Here is a 19575-nt window from a genome sequence, read left to right on the forward strand (position 1 = left end):
TGCCATAATGCCCTGTGGGCACCTCAGCACCAAGCTGAGCCATCGGCTTCATGCAGAGCTCTGCTAGGTTCCTTCCTCACTTGTTTTCAGCCATCCTTTCACTTTAGGGATGATGCCCCATGTCCTTGACATCTATGTCCCCAGAAGTCCTGCCCATGCCTGACCCTTCGCCCTCTTCAAGATAGAGAGCCACCTTGGCTCTCTTTAGGGACCCCATCTCTGATGATTAACTGTCTTCAGCACTGCAGCCAAGGCTGTCAGCAGTTCTGTACCTGCTGAGGTACATTGCTCACCCCAGTCCCCATGTCCACTGGGTCTCATCAGCCTGTCACTGCACTGGAATGCCCCATCTGCCTTTCAGAAGCTCTGTATGCTGTTGCTGTTGCCTGACCCACCACAAACAGCTTCAAATCTGCTTGCTCTTATGGTGGGGAGCTCTCTCTGGCCCTGTATTCCCAGCCCCAGCCGAGTGCTGAAAAACAGAAAGGCAGTCAGAAGTGAAACCAGGCCAGGCAAATAAACAAAACTTGCCCCATGAGAGTCACAAACAAGAGAAAATGACCAAGATCTCATCCCTATAAATGTAGTTACAACTCTCCACAGCAATTGCATTTATAGCTTCTGGTGTTTTCTGGAGGCTAAGCACAACCAAGTCATTTGACTGACAAGGTAACACCTTATGGAATAGGAGATGCAGACTGCTAGGCAGAGTTTATCGCACGAAACCTGCACAACAGCACATCACTCTGTTGCACTCACTCCCATTCCTTTGTACTGACTGGCAGCACTGAGCCCCCAAGAGGGTGCTCTGTGCTTATCATGAAGTTTATGCCTCACTCTTGCTTGTACCACCAGCAAGGAAAAAGACTTCAGAACACCAGTGCCCAAACTGGGTTGGCTGCCTATATGCCTCAAGTTTCTTTGAATGTCCCAGCCTCAGATATTCCACTGAAACCAATCTTAAGTACCAACAGGTTTTCTGTTTGTTTACACCAACACTTCCAGCTCTCAAGCTAGCCTTTCCCACTGAAGAGCATCCCACAGAAGAGCATCTCATTCTAGGGGTTTTGCCATTTTCCCTGTCAAACTCAGCAAAAGGAGGTGTGACAGTAGCCCTGGCTCACAGACATTCCTGGCTTGGATGTCTTGGCATAATGGAGAGATGGAAAGGCAACTAATGCAGTGCTGGAATTCAAACAGGTCAAGCACAATACACAAGGTAACTGCTGGCCAACAAGCCAGAAATCAGCCCTGAGCAACAAAATGGAAAAGACGACACGTGGGTCAATTAACTGAGAACTAAAGGAAAGGAATATATAAAAACTATCAAGTCAACAAGGTCTATGGAGAACTGTTCACCTCAAAAGAGTCCGTTTTCATCATCTGATAGAATTACATGCACACACATGACAGGCTTAGAGCTCACGCTATTCCGATAAAAAATAAACACAGCAGTACAGTGTCAATCAGGCACATGTGAAACGAATAACGAACTGGCAGTGTGACAGGACACAAGAAGTAATTGTCACTGGGGAGTGAATTAGATGGGTTCCAAAGTGATCAGTAAGAGGCCTGGCATGACTTTACAATTTCATCTGGAAATAAATATGTTTATTTCGAAACAAACATACGATTGACACTGATAATGTGTGCTGCTGACACGAAAATTTGCTATGTGGTGTATCGTGATGAGAACAGAGCAATCATACAGAGCAGTTTGGATCACTTTGTATGGCAAATACATCCAAGCAATATGGGATTTTAATACAGCCAAATGCAGAATTACTCTTCTAAGAAGGAGGAATGCAGGCAGCAGCTGCAGATAGAAGGAGACAGTCCTGGAAACCAGCAATTCTGAAAAGATTTCAGGGGTAATGACAAGCAATTAAATATGAGCTGTCATCTCAAAACCCTGACATCAGGGTACTGAAACACTGCAGGAACAGGGAGGTATTTTTACCTCTTTGCACAGTCTCATCGTGGTAGGGACTGTATATGCTAAAATATCATTTCTAATTCTGATGTGAAATGCGACATATTTGCTAAGGGATCTTGAGAAACTGAGAGGATATGGGGAAAAAAACATGACAAAAACAATTTGAGGGCTGGTGAAAATGCCCTAGAAAGAAAAAAAGAAACCTAAAGCAGCCAGTCTCAGCAAAAAGAAGATGAAGGGGCGCTCTGATTACAGGGCACAGGTTTCTCCACAGGAACAAAATGCCAGGTGTAAAGAGCCTTGTAATCTAACTACAGCAACAACAACAAAAAAGGCAAAACATGAAACAACATCTGCAAACTGAAGCCAAAAGATTCCCTGCTAGAAATCACGCCCACACACATCAGTGTAGCTGCTTGCTTTCTGCAAAATGCCACCAAAGCTGTGAGCTCCCTGACTCCTGATACCACTGCTTCAAGAGAGATCACTGAAACACTGCAGATGAAGATCAGTAATCCATGCTGTTAGAGAAGCTCTTTCAGATCACCTATTGATCCACTGATCATTTCTGACCTTGAGCTGTAGGAATCCAGGAACAGTTCAATTCCAGTGGAAGTCTCTGGATTTCCTGTAACCTAATTGTCCCTAATGCAGGAAAGCCTTCAGAGTAAAGTGACTGAGCTTCTGTAAGGATGTATAAGTGTATAAGGGAGCAGCACAGGCGGCCTCATTAAAATCAAGATCTAAACTGAGATGAGACTAGCAAGCCGCTCTTATTTCTCAGTGGTTGGTAAGAACAACCAGAATAATTGAACAGCAGTGAATGTTATCTCAATACCACATCAGTCCCCAGCAGCCAGAAGCTGCCCTGAGATTCTGCAGAGTAACAGCTACCCCAGCTTCCACAAGTGCCATCACCTGCCCCACATGTTCCTAAGCTAATCATCCAGCTCTGCTGCCAACCAGGAAACTTTTGGCCTCTATTTCCCTCTTCTTTGCTATCTGGTGTGCTACAGCCGCCTTTGTTAGTGAAGAAGAAAAAGACATACAGAGCTCTAGTGAGGGCACGTAGGAGCTACAAAGCCCTAAAAGCTGAGGCACACTAGTTCTCCAATCTCTGGTTAGAGATCCCATGCACATCCCTGTGGGCAAACATGGCTGGGGCTTTGGGACCTTGTACTGGATAGATGAAGCACCCAAAGGAGGTGAGGTGAGATTTCCCCAGCCCAACAACCCTCACTGTCCTAGTGTTGATCACCCTAGGGCAATTTTGTGCTTTGAGAATTTCTTGGGTAAGGGTGGCCAGTGGAATGAGACAGGGAGACACAAGCTCTGGTGCTTGAAAATATACACACCATGTCTATCCTTGCGGAAGGGAGAACGTTATGTGCAAGCAGCAGGGCTTGGCTGGGCACAGTTCAGAGTCTGCATAAAAGAATTCTAGCCCTTGGCTCTGGGGACAACTCCTGTGATTCTCAGGATCATCAGATTTGGTAGGGAGGAAAAAAAAGAAACATCAACATTAAGAGCTTTAGGAAAAATAATAATTAGCATCTCAGTTATGAAGAAAATTGGATTATATGGGCTCACTGCAGGGAGGCAGTGTCAACCTTATTAAGCAAAAATGGAGGAGAAACATTACTCCTTGCCTCACCAAACTAAAGGAAAAGCCATCCTACTGGGATCCTCTTGGTAGAGCATTCCTGTGTGTGATGCAGTGGAGAGAGGCAGATTTGTTTTGAATCAATATGTTGATTTGGTTCTATTCTAGGGAGATGAGCTCTGGGATTTGTACACTGCATTGAGAAACACCCTCCTACTCCAGGCCATAGAAATCAATGGCAGAGGGAGTTTTTCTATCCCAGTTTGTCAGATCCAGCCCCTCCCCAAATCACAGCAAGTGGCTGGCTCAGGGAATACAAAATAGAGTTTTCCCCTTGAAGTATCAAAATCAGGCCATGCTGGGTAGATGAGGACTGGCTCAATTGCAGGGTCTCAGAATATGGATCTAAGCTCACAAGGTCAGCCCACCATGTCAGGCATCAGCAACCCCCAACCATTCAGTGGGCCTTAACACAAGGCAATAGCTTGAAATCTCAGCCTACTTCCCAGGGATCTTCCTAGGAATAAAAGCAAAGACAAGACAGACAGGGTGGCTCCAGATCACTGAAGATTCCCAGAAGAGAGGGGACCCTGTACTATCATTCTCCATGCCTGCACCTGCTCCAGGATAGGGCACTGAAGAGGAAGAGGAGGTTGAGAGCGTAAGGAGTATGTTCTGGGACACTTAAAGTCCTAAGGCTTCACATTCATTCAGTCTTACAGCCTCCCCCAGAGCAGTATTACTCACTTCCACACTTCCAGCCAGGCACAAGGCCAGCACAGATCTCTGCAGCATGGAGCCTCTGCAGAGAGGCAGTGGTCTCTTCCTTTATAGGCAACCGCCTGCCAAGCAGCTGGTTTCCCTGCTCTTCATCTGTCAGAGCTGCTGACAGCTAGCTCTGTGTCAGGCACAGCCCGTGGGGCAGAGACAGCATGCAGGCTCCTGGGACACCTCTCCTTCTGCGCTGCCCTGAGGCACCCAGCTAATGTCAGCAGCACTGGGAGGGGAAGTGTGGCTCCAGGAGGGAAGGTGGAGGGAGCAGTATTGTCTCTCAGAGAGAGGAGATGTCTGTCCTACTGCTGAGCTCCACCTGGATGACTCTAAGGGATCACTAGCTGAGAGACCCTGCTCACTGGCACATGGGAGAATAACATCTAGATACAAAAAATTTCACTGTTTAATAAAGATTCTGCCCCTTGTTTCCCTCTGCTCAATGTGGTTTTTTAGAGAGAGCAGGTCAGATTAGGAGACAAAATGCATTCCCCGGTATAACAGTTATCCTACCCAGACCCAAACAAAAGTGCAAGGTGCCTGCTCTCTGGTACCTCTCACCCCACCAAAACCAGCAAGCAGAAGATGGGGCTGGCAGGCTCCTGGCACCCATGCTGATAAACATGAAGACTGCTGTCTTCTGAATAACCATATTATTCCTTAAAAGCCTGTAATTTCAAGTCTAATAAGCCAAATCACAATAAACAAGTCTAAATAACCAGGAACTCGGGGGCCAAAAAACAATACTGTTTTCCTAAGCCATTGCACATAGAAAGTTATTTGAAGAATTTGCTGGTTACTTTGAATGACTTCAATCCGTGTGGGTAAGCAAAAGCCATGAGGTATCCAAGCAGATGTACAGCTGTGGCTTCTCTCAGTGACCCGAGGGCAGCTCTCCTCCTTGGGGCTGGAGGCACGGGTAGCAAACTCTTCAAAGCACTTCCCTCTCCCCACTAGCAACACCTCAGTCTTTCCTGGATTTAGCCTCTATCGGCTGCTCTTTGTTCAAATGTTGATTTTGGCTAGATTGCCAGCAAGCTGGGAATGGGTGTTTTCTGCGTCTTGCATAAAAGGAAATGCAGAGCCAAGTGCCACGGGAGTATTACTGTTGTTTCATCCCGTCTGTCTCACTCTTTCCCTAGCCAAAGTCTGGCTGACCGCAACAGGGTAGACAGCCAGAGGCGCTGTGGAGAGTGAAACCTGGACAGCGTAGGCAGTGGTGCCAACCTTAGATGTCAGTGGACAAAGCTCCCTCAGCTGGATTTGTTGCTTTTTACTAAGGAGCAATGGGTGTGTGCCAGGAGCGGAGCAGTGGGGAGCAGGGAAGGTGCTGGTCAAACGAAAAGCAAAGACTGGAAACCCTCAGGGTTCCCCTCTCTATCTCCTGGGAGCCCTATTTCCAAACCCATGGCCCACAGGCTGCTCACCACCAGCCGGCTGCCTGTCCCCTGGGAAGCAGCTGCAGCCACCTGCTTCCTGCTACCCAGTCCTTCCAGGAGCATCTGCTGCTCCTTGCTTGGGGAGCAGGGAGGGCAGCAGTGCCTTTCTGGCAGGACCCGAGCGATAGGGACCATCACCTTTGGGGCACCCCACAGCAGGCCATGGGGCCACAGAGAAAGGCTCCCAATAGCAGGGATCCACCCCGGCTCCTCCAGCCTCGGCCTGCAAGGGCTGCTCCAAAAGGAGAGCTCGCAGCCAGGACAGGGGCTGAGTCATGCTCAGCCCCTGATAACCTGCCAGGACATCAAGAGGGCTCTCCCTTGCTTTTGAAACACCAAACAACATGCTCACTATCTGTCTTGTATGTTCGCCTGTCCCCTTGGCTTGCAGCCCTCGCCGCTTGGGGCCACGGGGACCAAACTCAGTGATTCACTTCCCCCTTTGTAATGCTCTGTGGTTACTGATTTTCCACTAAAGCATCACAGAAGAATGGGCAGCCTCCACACCAATGTCTGTGTCTACAGGGGAAGAGGGAATCAGCCAGCCTTGGAAAGCAGCAAATTGACCGCAGACCAGAAACTTCCCCTTTCTTGGACTCCAAGCAGGTTCCTCAGCAGGCAGACAGGATTCACGGCTCAGGCTACGAGACCTTGAGCACAGAGGGGGGGCATTGCTTAGAGCGCACTGAAGTCTATTATCAATTAGCTCACAAACATGCTGACAAGGAAGACAGCTCTGTTAGGACTCAGGGAGGAGGGGGGAAATCTCACCATACAAGGCACCTGACTTCAAGCCCACCCACACAATGCCTATAAATCTTGGCTCAGTTTATTAACCCCACAAGCAACAGAGAAAGCTCAGAAGCCAAGGAGCAGTGCAGCACCCAGGCTCCCCAACTGTCCCTCACCATAGCTAGCAACAAGCCACCACTGACCCAGCATGGCCCCACTTCAGTCTGTCTCCCATCACCTTGCAGTACTTCCACCTCCCTGTTCCCCTTGACATTTGACAGAAGCTGGCCTAGATTTCTCTGGATCTCCAGCTGCAAACCACAGGGAGAGATGTGCAAGACTACAGTACGGCAGACACCACACTCAGTGCCTCCACCACCAATCTAGCATCTTCTTTGCTGAAGCCTCCAAAGCAGTGCAGATGCTTTAGGGCCACCCAAAACCTGTCCTGTGGTGCAACAGCACCTTTTTTGTGATGCTGCTCCCCTTTCCTCATTCCAGTCACCTTCCTCCTTCATTACTGAGCCTGGGCACCAACAGAACACACAGCTCTGAACCACTATCCCTATGCTTCCCACGCTGCCCTCTGCAGCCACCCAGCCTGCAGCACTCAAGCCAGCGTGCCTAGTGCTACTGCTTCTACAGCTGGGATTCACTGTCCTGCTCCATCTATGCTTGCCCTAGAGTGGAATAAACACTTAACAAGAGTGCACAGGTACAGAGGGCAGACCAGACTAAAGCACAGGAGTCCCTGCACTGTCAGCCAACACACTGGGGTGGCAGGCTGGCACCTCGCTGAGATCTTCAACAGAAGTATCTTCACAAACAATTCCCTTGCTTGCATGCATTTACATAAAGCAACTAAAAAAAACCCTTCAGCATCTAATCCAACTGCTGCTACACAGAGAAACAAGAGTGAGGAGATGGGTTGTGAGTGCTATTTTTATCTACTTAGAAGCTGCCAGACACCACATAAATGAACCTCTGTGAGCACACAGGCAGCTAACGGGTTCTTCCTAAGCAGTGCCTTCAGGTCTGATTTGTTCTCTGGCCAAAGTGGCTGCTCACACATCTCTGCTCCACTCTCTACTGTCGTGCAGTGTCCTTCTATTGCCACACGTGCCACACATGCCATCTGCCACTCTGTTACTGTTCATCTTCGCGTTCTTACATTAGGGAGCAAGCAACTGCTTCCCTGGAAGCAGTCCAGTCCCAAAGTGGCTGCAGGCGGGCTCTCTGCACAAGGGCATGGCACTGGGCTGGCACAGCAGCACATGTCACTGGAGAGGTCGATCTGACCCATCAAATGGTGCTGACTCCATCTCCATCTGATGAAACCTCAGGCAGAGGCACTGGCCAAAATGAAGCTGGGGTGACTTCTCCCCCTTTACAGCAGGGAGAAAATGAGTGCTGAGTCTCATGTTCATCCTGTTGATGAGAAACACCAACTCCCTCCACTGGGCTGCCAGCTTCAAAGCCCTGAGGAAACACATCACCCTATTCATCCTTACGCCCACACATGCCCTGGGGAGCAGAGGCAGACAGCAGCCTTCCCTTGCTCTACACAGGGTATAAAGAGGACAGGCAAAGCCTCTCCCACTGAAGGCATGCCAGTGAGGGTAAAGTATACCCAGAGGGCACAAGGTGGAGAGGAAATGTGTTTAATCCTAAGACGCTTTTTATCTACAGTGATGAAAGACACCCCCTCATCCTGGGAACACTTCAGGACTAGGATGTATTTCAGTGTGAAGTAGTGGCTTGTATGTAGATTGAACACTCTGGCCTTTGGACCTATTAGCTCCACTTACTTAAGTCTCCTCACGCTTCTCCATCCCCTGCCACACACAGCATTCCCTCACTTACAATACTGAATTGTGACAGCTGTGTAAAAAAGTTACACTCTCAAAGTCAGTGTTCAAGAGGCACTTGGATAATATCCTTAATAATATGGTCATCCCTTTTAGTTATTCCTGAACTGATCAGGCAGTGGGACTTGATCTTTGAAGATCCCTTCCAACTGTCCTGTCCTATCCTATCCTATCCTATCCTATCCTATCCTATCCTATCCTATCCTATCCTATCCTATCCTATCCTATCCTATCCTCTGTCTCAGTATTACCAGGAGTTGGGGAATTAGCATCCCAAAGATTAGTTCTTTAACAGTAAAAGCACCGTGCTTTCAGCTGCTCAACAGTCAGAAGACTACAGCCTGGTTTGTGGCCAGGGGCACTCCTGGTCACATATAACAGAGCAGCCCCTCAGTGACAGCAAAAGCAGAGTTCCAAAGTCATTATCAGACTGTCATTACATCCCTGGAAGAGTTCAGTGTTGCAGAAAGCCTTGCAGCTGAAAAATTATCAAGGCCACCCTGCCAAGGTACAACCAGTTGTAATACATGCCTTTTGCTCCCTCCAGATAGCTGCAGCCTCTGAGCATGCTCCCCATGCTCCCAGGCCAACTTCTGGATCAGCTCTGCAGGGTCTGTTAACCATTCCCCTCAGCTCCCTCCCCAGCATCGTGCAGTTCTCAGAATTCCTCCCAATTTGTCAAGATCTCTTCTGGCAAGGAAAACCACACTGACCCAGTGTAGGACCCCAGGGAGCACAGAAAAAGAGCCAACATAATCGTGTCTTCTGCCTTCAATGTCCTAAGCAGAGTTGGTCTCTTAAATGAAGATACACCACATTACTCTCTATTTGCTAATTTGCTGTTTACTTCTACTCAGAGAAACTTCAGCCTCTCCTTCTTCCAGATTTCTTCCTCCCATGGAGGATTTTTTTCCTCCATCTGTAACAGATAATATTTTTCCAGACTGAACCTCTTCTTAATTCCTGCCTATACACTTAGTTTCTGTATGTCCCTGAAGAGAGTTTCCACACAAGCGTTTGCACCTTGAGCCAAAAATGGAGTGGTGTGAGAGCTGGGTACCAGTCCCACCTGCACCAGTCGCTTAGGGCAGCACATCTCAGAGCACTGCTGGAGCACCTGTTCTTTATAGGGACTTCTACATCTCCATCTCAACCACTCCGTGTGCCAAATCAGCATCAATCCACCTCTTGCATCCTGCCAGCACTGGGTGAATTATGGAAACACTCAAAACCAAAGTGAACCGCGTTGATTTTGCATTGGCAGCTCAAACCAAAAAAGGCAGCAAGCGATCAGGTATGAGAAATTGCAGCACAATACATATGCACATGGAAACTGAACAAAAGCTGGGAGACAAACCAAATGCAGGCAGTAGGGAAAAATTCTCTGGTGTTTGATTGCTTGGCCTTACTGCTTTTAACATCTTTCTTCTTTAAACAATTGCTATATAAATTGTATTGGCATAAATGTCCCAGATGATAGATGTACAGTATATAAAATAGGCTATGATCTGCATTTTCTGTACTACTTCTATCACAGGCACTTTGCATTTGCCATGCACCTCACTTTCAACAGCAGTAGCATTTTTCTATCAGGTGAAAAGCAAAATGCATTTGAACATTTTCTCCCAAGGCCACAAGGCTGAATTAAGCTATAGAAATGACTCCCAGTGAGATGCAGAAGGACCAGGCCTAATATAAAGACCATATTTGGAGTTTAAAAGGAGCCTGAAAAGCCAGCTATCCTCCTGCTGCTCTGAAGCGTATGCAACCCCCTAGGAAGTAAATACATAAAACACATAAAACAGAATGGTGCTGACAGCTTTAAAGCACTAGAAAGTAGAGCGAGTGTATCTAGTGCCAGGCTAGAGAAGGTGTATCATATAATTTAAAAATAGAAGTATTTTTATGTAAGAAAAATGACATTTACACTCCTCTTGGGTAGCTTGAGTTTTTCCTTTAGGTTTCCCAGACAGCCTGCCAAGAGCTTTCAGCTGTGTCAAAACAGGAGAGGGGCCGAGCTCTGGAACTTATGGAGATCTCATTGCCCTGAGTAGAATCTCTTTTTCACATATTCTCACACAGACTGGCACTGGCTTTTCAGTTTCAATTTTTTAACAAGGTCTCAGATATCTACTCAAAGCTGGCTTTGGATCAAGGAACATAAATGCTTGGCCATCTTGTGAAAGCTATATTGCCAAGGGGAAGCACCTTAGAAAGCTGCAATTAGGACTTATCTGCATTAGGAAAATACGCCATTCAAGTAACAAACATAAAGATGCTGCAGTGGGGAGGGGAAGGCTGGCACCAGCATTTCACTGTGAATTCAAAACCACCTACTGAGCTGGTACCAACCCAAGCAAAAGAGGAAACCTCCTTCAGCCCATGAATTGGGACTGCATTTCCACAGGGGGCTTATCAGCCACGGGCAGCTTTTACTTCTGTAGCTATTTGGGTATTAATGCATTGTAACTCTCACAAATGAGAACTGGATGTAAGTAAACAGAAGAGAGGAAGCGTGTTCAGTAGGTGTGTGGATGGTACTGACCTCCTCCTAGAACTGTTCATTCTGTCACAGTGGACAGACTGTCCTGGGCACTCAGCATCAGGCCAAGGAAGGCAGCAAGAAAGCTCCTCGCTTTCTCATAAGCTTGGAAAGTTCAAAGCTGGCAAGTCAGAAGGCTCCAGATGCTGCTTTAACAACGGAGACAAATCTGTCTCTGCTTGGAGCAGCTTATCCAAATAACAGATATTGCTCTGATTTTCATTCTATCTGTTAGTCCTCAGTGACAACAAGCTAATGAAGCTGGTTTTCCCAAATTACAACTCTCGATGTCATATTTTGCGAGGACAGAAGCTTTACTACCATCTGTGGCCACTAAAGTGACTATCATTGATTTCATTCTCCTCTGTAAATGAGCACACAGGGCACTCACCACCACGACAGGAACTGATTTCTAACCAGCATGAGTTACTTCAGCTATTTTTCAAAAGGGGGGAAATATACTTTCTCCATCCAGCAGCCTCTGCCACACACCCAAGATCCTGCCTCCTGCTTGCTCGCTGCTCTTCTCATCAGTAGCTTCCCAGAGAGAGAAGAACTGCTTTGGCAGAGCCTCCCTGCTGGCACAAGGCTCCCAGCATCTTCAGGCCAACAGCACTTGCCACAGCTCCTCCAGGGCTGCATGCAGCATGTCCTCGAGTCAGGAAGGGAGGAGATGGCTCCTCCTGGGTGCTGGAGAGAGGCTCTGAGATCAGGAGGTAGGGTGGTGGGCATGTTGCAACTCAGCTTTCTTCCTTTTCCATCCTGAAAACAGCAGGCACCTCCTAGCAACTGCCTTGCCCAAACAGAGTCCTCTCAGAGGAAGCTCCCCACTCTCCAGGGCTTAGCTGTACTGAGCTGTCTGCACTGTGTCTCAGCACCTTGTACCACAGCTATTTCCTCTTCCCTTGCCCGGGTTGCTGGGAAAACGCTTTGCATGTCCCTGTTACCTCTTCTTTTCTCTGAAAAGAAAGGGTGTCTTGCTTGCCTCGCTCAGCAAATGTACCCTTTCTCGGCAAGAGGACCTCACGGGCACAGACCTGGCACACAGGCACCCTGCTTCCATAGGAGTCACCTTCTCAGGTGACAGTGGCAGGTCCCTCCCCAGGTCCTTTCTCAGTGCCTGGGGCAGGTGGCTACAGAGCAGCCAGGAGTCTGGCCAGAGGGCCAGGGGCATGAGCCCTCTCCACCCCCTGCTGTACAAACAGGAATTATTCTGATACTCCAGCCTTAGGAAAATAAAGCTGTTTCCATTTAGCTCAGCTTCTGGGCTGAGGTGCAGCTCCACCCGCGCAATCATCCAGCAGAACCTCGCTTCCCCGGGCAGAGATTCAGGTTGAGATCAAGATGAGAGAGGATTTGCTGCTGGCCCATGCAGAGAGGGCCTCCAGCACTCCCAGGATTTTGCTCTCCAGAGTTCTCTCTGCTCCAAACAGCTCAGCTTCGGGTTCTCCCAGCTTCTGTGTCAGCTAGCAGGTCCCCATGTGCTTTCACAGCTGTCCAGCTCCAAATGTTCAGAGCTGCAGCCTGCTGAAGGGACCTGGGGAATGATAAGCATCTCCCAGCCTGTATTGTGAGGAATGAAAGTTTGAGCATCACCAGCTCCAGTCAGCAAAGTAACCCCAGAGCACAGTGTTGCCAGCAGAAGCTCTTAATCCTGAAGAAAACAGCAGTAAGAGCCTCCTTCAGCAGGGCAGCCTGATGCCAGGCTCTCCAATGCAGCCTAGCACAGCCCCTGGCACACCACAGTAACTAGAACAAGACGGCTGGTTTCCTTTACCCTGGGAGAAATTCTTTAATTTTTCTAAGAATTTCAGTAGCAATTTTAAATATAAATCTGTCAAGTCTGACTAGCGGGGGATAAGAAACGATGTTAAGCCAGCCCCACCTCTCAGGGAAGTGGGGAATATTTTGGTCCAAAAGTGTTCTGAATAACCCATGATGCTTCTTTTCTGCCTCTGCCTGAAGAGTCCCTTCAGAACGTAGTGAAAGCAGAATCAACACCAGCTCTGCTCAGAGAGCAGGTCTCTGGGGAGAATTCATGTGTTTCGCTGAGTGTTTATGCAGCATCTAATACAGCATTGTTCTAGCGCATGACTTCAGAGCTTCTGATTGCTACCTCCGTGCAAACAAACACATAAAAAGCCAATATATACACAAATAAAAACAGAAAGCAAATTCACTCGTGTGAGGGTTGATTTCCTGTCTTGGCACAGCAAGAAGTGGCTTGGAGGTCTACAAGCTCCTACTCTCATGCAATTTCTCCTTGCTGGCAATGAGAACATGCAGGGAGGTTGGGGACTGCTTGTTTGTCCTGGATCTAAAAGCCACCTCACAACAGCTGGGACCTGTAACATCCAGTGTCCTCAGTTCACTGAGACACCCAAAAGTTTCTGCACTTCCTTATTGACAAACCAGACAAGCAAGACAGCTGTGGTGGGATTACAGTGGGCTCACTACAAGAGTTCAGTGTGCCCCACCACAACTCATTGTTACCCAGGAGGAGACCAAGGTCTGGAAAGTCTGCTTAAGCTGTTGCTCTCAGACTTATTCAGTTGAACCCCAATGAAAGTGAACCAGTGTCCGTAGAACCTAAGAACTGATCCTCGTACCTGCAGCTCTGAGCAAGATGTACCCAGTTCTGGGAAGGCCAATACACCTCTTGTATTTGCTTCGACAGAGCACTTGCATTGAGGAAAGCTGATGCAGAAGCACAGAAAGTACTTCAGCAGTAGCAAAGAGACAGATGATGTTGCAACTGCAAGAAGCCAGCTCATACGGGGGCCAGATTACAAGAGTGGCAGTGCAAAGCAAGCAGCAGGAGGGCACAACTGGGTGCAACAGCAGCAGGAGTAGCCCTCAGCTGCAAGTATTTAGGCAGCATAGCATTCCCTAGGATATCCCTGTTGCACTGCTCCACAGCTAGCCCAGAAGTTGGCTGAAGGGAACACTCAAAAATAGCTGGGAACAATCTGTCAAACAGCAGTAAGACTTTCCAGCCTGACAGTTGAATACCATGTGTTACATTGTCCCTGGACAAAACCCAAGCAACCAAGTAGTATGGGAAAATGCCCATGGGCTGAAGCTAGGCACACAGATGTGAACCAGTGGCAGGGTACAGGCAGCCTTTCACCAGTCCACACAGTGCTGCAAAGGATGAATACCCAAAGCTTTCACTGAAGTGAGGAATGGGGTGATGTCCTACAGCCTTCATGGGGAATGAGGGAGAAAGGCATGGCAAGATCCTTAACGGCGTCCTATTTCTTTGGGATGGTGCCAAAGGATTTAAGGTATAGCAGGCAGCTGGGCATTCAGCACTCCCAGCCCAGCAATCACCAGGCACTGAATCTGTAATACTCTGCCGATGCCTGCACGGTTTCGTGCCTCTACACAGAGTCTGAGGTCATGTTCCTTACTGGGAAAGCCCCAGACAGGTGCTGTATCTGCAAGGGCACCACTTCCCCTCCTCTCCAGCCCTTGCACACATAGGGGTGGGAAGAGGTCACTGTCATGGGGACATTCATCAGCCACGAGTGGGATCACAGGCATGTGCTAAGGCTGCCTGCTCATTTGTGCACCAGTCACTCCCAGGCAGTGAAGGAACAGGCTTGGCCACCTCTCCGTGCCAGAATCACCTTGGCCTTGCAGAATCTGGTCTTTCAATTGGGCACCAAGATTTCTGGCTTTGGTTAACAATGTGAGAGCATCTCAGAACCGGCTTGAGGCAGCTGGGCTGAAGCTGCAGGCTCTTCTTTACACAAAAGAACAGGTGATGCCACAGTTATCACCCTGAGCTCAATGTGCTCCTTGCAGTACATGTCCTGTACAAACCTCTCCTGACACCAGTAGCTGTATCTCTGCTTTCACACCTGCTTGGGTACAAAAATGACCCAAGCAACAGCGGGGTGACAAAAAAGCAGGAAACATCTGACCCAACAATGTCTAGAGCCTGAGAGAACATCCCTCTGAGGTGCTACACATATCTTCATTTTGCTTATACTGGCATTTGACAGCACACCTTGGATCTGCATAACTTCCCATGGGTGCTAAATGGATGCTACCACTTTGGAAAGAGTTTTAAGCCCACTCTCCAGCTTGCTGCCCCCACTCAGACTGCTCAAAGGATGAGACAAGCTGTCAGGCTTCCTGGTGCTCCTGCCCTGTAGGATTGCATCCCTGTTTGTGCCTGAAGACTGTGACACCACCCTGAGGACGAGCAGAGTCCCCCTGGGAGGACAGCAGTACACAAGCTGGGGAAACTTACCTGGTGGGTGCATGCCGTGGGACAGGTGCCTGAGCCTCTCGTGGGGAAGCATCCCGCTCAGCTGTGCCAGTCCTCCTCCTCAGGGAGCCCGCAGGGGGCTGTAGGGCAATGCTGGGTGGGTGGTACTCTTGCTCAGGGACAACTTCTTCGCACCTGGAGCCCTGGAAACCTGAGCGACAGGTACAGACATGGGGCCGGCTGCAGGAGCCCTTGTTCTGGCACGGTGGGTCACAGACAGCTGGAGGGACACAGAAGGGAGGTTAGGTTAGGTTAGCAGAATGTGGGACTCCCAGCAGCATGTTTGAATCTGGGACCTGGCTAGGGCAGCACAAGTGACATGACGCTATTTCTGTTCTGTGGGCAAGCGGTCTTCTGCTCAATAGGAGAAAGGTTCAGCCATACACTTCTCTGTTCCCACTTCTCCCCACCGGTCTCAGCAGAACACTTTTCAAGCATCATTCACTTAAGAAAGACTAAAAATAAAAGAGGGCACTGTAGTCTACAGAGAGCATCCAGTATCCAGCATGCTCATTACTCTGGGCAGGAACAGGACCTCAATCCAAAACCAAGGGGAGGCAACGACCACAAGAGAAGAAGCCAGCAGACATGGAGGAGGAAGATAACAGTGCTCTAATGCAGCCTCCTGAGAGTGGTTTCTATGCTACCTTTTTGTTTTATTACATTTTGGGGTTTGATTTGAATAGTCCCCCTTCCTGTCCCCTCCAGATCTTGCCAGCTCTCCCTCCACAGCTGATTTTGGAGTCACCATCCTCAAATTCCTTCGCAGCTATGGGGACTTACAGTTCATTAACTTCATGCCCAAATCACTCCCCAAGCCTGCGTGTGTTCCTAATTACAGCACATCAGCTTCAGTTTGCACCCCGGGAGGAAAGTGCTATTAATTATAAGCTGGACCCTAACACTTCCCAAGTTAACAGATGCCAAATTGGGTTTATAACCAAGTTAACAAGAGCCAAGGAACCACAGGTTGCTCAGGTAGGACTAAGTTGGACGTTCTAAGCAAGCATAACTGAGGAGGTACTGAAAATCAGTGTCTTCCTTCAAAGAAGAAAGGGAAACCTTGTGGACAGGTTGCAGTGTGCAGCCAACACTTCTGCTCAGACCTGTTTCCAGGAGTGTCCCAGGTGGCTGCAGAAGTTCTGACATCCCACCACCACCAGGCACAGCTGCTGGGCTCCACAAGCATCTCTCTCCCTCCGTGGCTCTGAGATTTGGAACACTTCTGAAGTATTTTCTGTAACAACCATCATTTGTCCAAAAGCATGTAGCAGTTCCCTGGCACACCAAGCCTGTGCACAAGGTCCTTGCAGGAAGGTAAGGCTGCAGAGGACAAGTGTGGTGTGGCTTTGTCAGCCAAGTAAGGCAGGCAGGACTGCACAGAGGGACAGCCCCAGAGCTTAACCTTCCATCACCTTGCAGACAAGCCAGGCCTGGTGGAAAAGGAAGAACTCACTGTGCTCAGTGTCAGCAACTGGATTAAAGTAAGCATTTGGCCCATGCTCCTCCTGCACCCAAACTCAGACCATGAATGCCAGTTTTTTCCCTGCTTCACCATGCTCAGAGCCTCCCCTGCTGTGCTTCCACCTCGCTAACTTCCATGTTATGCCCCACATCAAACCCCTGCTGACTTCCCTGATATGTCCCATACCAAAGAGCATGGGATCAGAAATTACACAAGATTATAGTGCAGAAATTAACCAGAACGGGCTGTTCAGATTGCGCTGGCAGCTTTAAACACAGCCAAGCATCCCCAGCAGAAAAGCCCACGGAGGGAGGCAGCTGGGAACTCGATGTTTACACACCATCGTTACACACCATCGTTCTCCTTCCAAGTCCTGACTGAGATTTCACATCCCCTGTTGGGATGACACTGTCAGGCCCAATCACATCCATGGTGTCCTTTTAATTAATCCTCAGGAACAGCAGCACCTGAGCAGGCGCTCAGCAGCCTGTATGGCCGCGAGCCCAGATCTACGGCTCCTACAAAAACCTCTAATGAGAGAAAGATGCTGCCATTGCTGGCCTCCCACTCTGTTTACAGACACTGTCTGGCAGCACAGCGTGCTCTCTACCGTTTGGCTTCTGTGGATGAGGGGGAGAGGGAGAAAGGAGGTGAGTCAGCCCTTGGCCTCTTGCTCCCGAACAGCGTTTGCTAATGCAATTATCCCAGCGCAGCCGAAGCACTGTGAGACCCCGCAGCAAACAATGCTGAGCTCCGTCCCACCAAACATCTGGGCAGCTGCTGCCACTTGAGTGAGGCCAGTTGCTCAGGGCAGTGCTGGGAATGGAGGCTGTTCCCCCTGCCCTGCATGGAGCCACAACACTTTCGGGGATGCTTCTGGGGCTGTGATGTTTGTACTCACGTTTGATGCAGTGGTTTGTGCCAGGAGCCACAGCCCAGCCCGAGCAGCACTGTCTCCCACAGACATTCGGCCTAAACACAGAGACAAAAGAGAGTGATGAGAAAGGGGAGCTGAGGTCTCCGCAGCCAGCACCTCTGAGTCACCCGTCAAATTATTTCCTGCAGCATCTGATATTTCCTTCCAGATGGACCAGCAGCTGAGATCAAAACCCATCGGACAAGGGCTGAGTTGTTTGAGTGCCTGGAAGAGACCCCCCCAGGGCTGCGTGAATGCAGCAGTGTGCACAGTGCCTTCTGAGCTCAGCTCCCAGCGCTGAGAGAAAACATCCTCCTCCTGAGGACAGCAGTTGCCATCTTTAACAACCTCGTGGCACTATACTATTTTCTATGACACTGGGCAGTGAATCAGGCCTTTTTCCAGTCTGGCCGTTGCACTCCATACAAGCCTTAGGCTGCCACAGTTGAAGATACACCCTCTCCCATCAGAGCACTGCAGGCCCACCGTGCCAGCAGCTATGTCCCTGTGATCATTTGCCTCCACCAATCGTCCAGTGCAAAGCAATTCCTGCCTAATTCCAGCAGGCTCAGATCACTTCCATGGTTGTTAATTCCAGCACTTTGACGCAAGAATGTTTTGACTGCCCTTATACAGACAGCATCCTCCCCACCAGCCCTCATTGTCTGCTTTCAGGTGCTAATTGCGGGCCATGTAGAGCTGTCAGAGTCACCACTGCGCCTTGCAAAGCTGAAGCAGGCAGCTAACCTGGATTTCTCTGCCACTTCACGCATTGACATATTCATAAAGAGACAGGACAACAAGCTGCAGGTTGCTCTCCAAAAGTATTTACTCACCATGGAGAGAAAGTATAGGGAATTTATAACTGCTGCATGTCCAGGTAGATGGGAAATTATGATCGTCAAAAGATACAAAGTTAGAAACAGTCAGCCTGAGGGCTCTGGAAAGCCTCTGGAAACCAAGTTGGGAGTGTGGTTTATTTCTAACGCTGGACAAGGCAGGTAGGGCTTCTGACAGAATTTACAGGAACCATGGAAACATGCACATTTGTCTTCTAGACTGACTCTCACAGGAACGCAGCAGGGTCAGAAGATGATCCCGCTCTGAACTAGCACTCCTGAATACCCACAACATAAGATGGCAGCCCCAGAAGTGCCAGAGCTCCAGGTATGGGGCTCACACTTCAAAAAACCATTTTAGAGTTGTAGCAGGTGTCCAGATGTGAGAGACTACAAGAATCAGCATTCTTCCCTCAGCATAGCACACACCTTACCAGCCACATTCTACCACTCTCTTCAGAGAGCAGAGACCTTTCTCTTTCTAACTTCAACTTGCTGGCACAATCAGAGGTTGTTTCCTGTAGGCATGCTAAGAACCTTCTCCAAAGAAGATGCTTTGGTTTTGAGTCCCACTGTAGGTTCTTGATGGAATGGAAGTTCAAGGTTTGTCTCACACACATACTCTCGATTGCTCCCAAGCTGAGCATCCCCTGCCTTCATCACTCTCCAATTGGCTACAGACAACAACTACCAGTCCCAAAAGAAAGGAAACACAAGCACTGAGGGATGCTCCTCAAGAGAGGACAGCCTGGCACATTAAGAGGGGAGCAATTCTGCAGGGGGAAAAGACTGCACTTGAAGGGGAACAGCTCCTCTTTCCACAGCCTCCTTGAAAAGGGACAGGCAAAGGTGGAGGTGGGCAGGATTTCTTGGGCTGGGAGCATAGTGCTGAAAAAAGCAGCATACAGGGCAAAGATGGAACAGATCTATTTCCTGCTAAGGAACCCCAAAGTTAGTAGTTAGGTGAGCTGAGGCATGCGTAGCAGCACAACAGCTCTGGGGGCTTTGACTCATGGGACCCAGTGCCAGGCACATCTGGCTCTAGTTACTGCATTCAGTTGACATCTGCACTGGTTGAATGCTGTGTGGTTTCCTTGCCTCGCAAAGAATGCAGTGCAAGCCCCTGGGGGTCTCAGGAACACGGCATGTTTACCGTGGTACTCGGCCAGCTGCACGTGCTGTCAC

The 19575-nt window shown here is 49.0% G+C and overlaps 1 protein-coding gene across 5 annotated transcripts in view; it reads right to left on the minus strand.

Annotated features, from left to right (window-relative positions):
* The window catches only part of LTBP2 (latent transforming growth factor beta binding protein 2), a 55972-nt gene that overhangs the window by 31918 nt on the left and 4479 nt on the right, over positions 1-19575 (minus strand). For all 5 annotated transcript variants that reach the window (XM_015865158.3, XM_085550504.1, XM_085550501.1 and 2 more), the window contains exons 2-3: positions 17537-17607; positions 15153-15390 (exon numbers count right to left, since the gene is read on the minus strand). In XM_015865158.3, coding sequence (XP_015720644.3) covers positions 15153-15390; positions 17537-17607 — 309 coding nt within the window. The remainder of the gene's footprint in view (positions 1-15152; positions 15391-17536; positions 17608-19575) is intronic.

The sequence above is a fragment of the Coturnix japonica genome, chromosome 5 (assembly GCF_054131305.1).
Source record: "Coturnix japonica strain WE chromosome 5, WE-NBRP24, whole genome shotgun sequence".
Classification (NCBI taxonomy): Eukaryota; Metazoa; Chordata; class Aves; order Galliformes; family Phasianidae; genus Coturnix; species Coturnix japonica.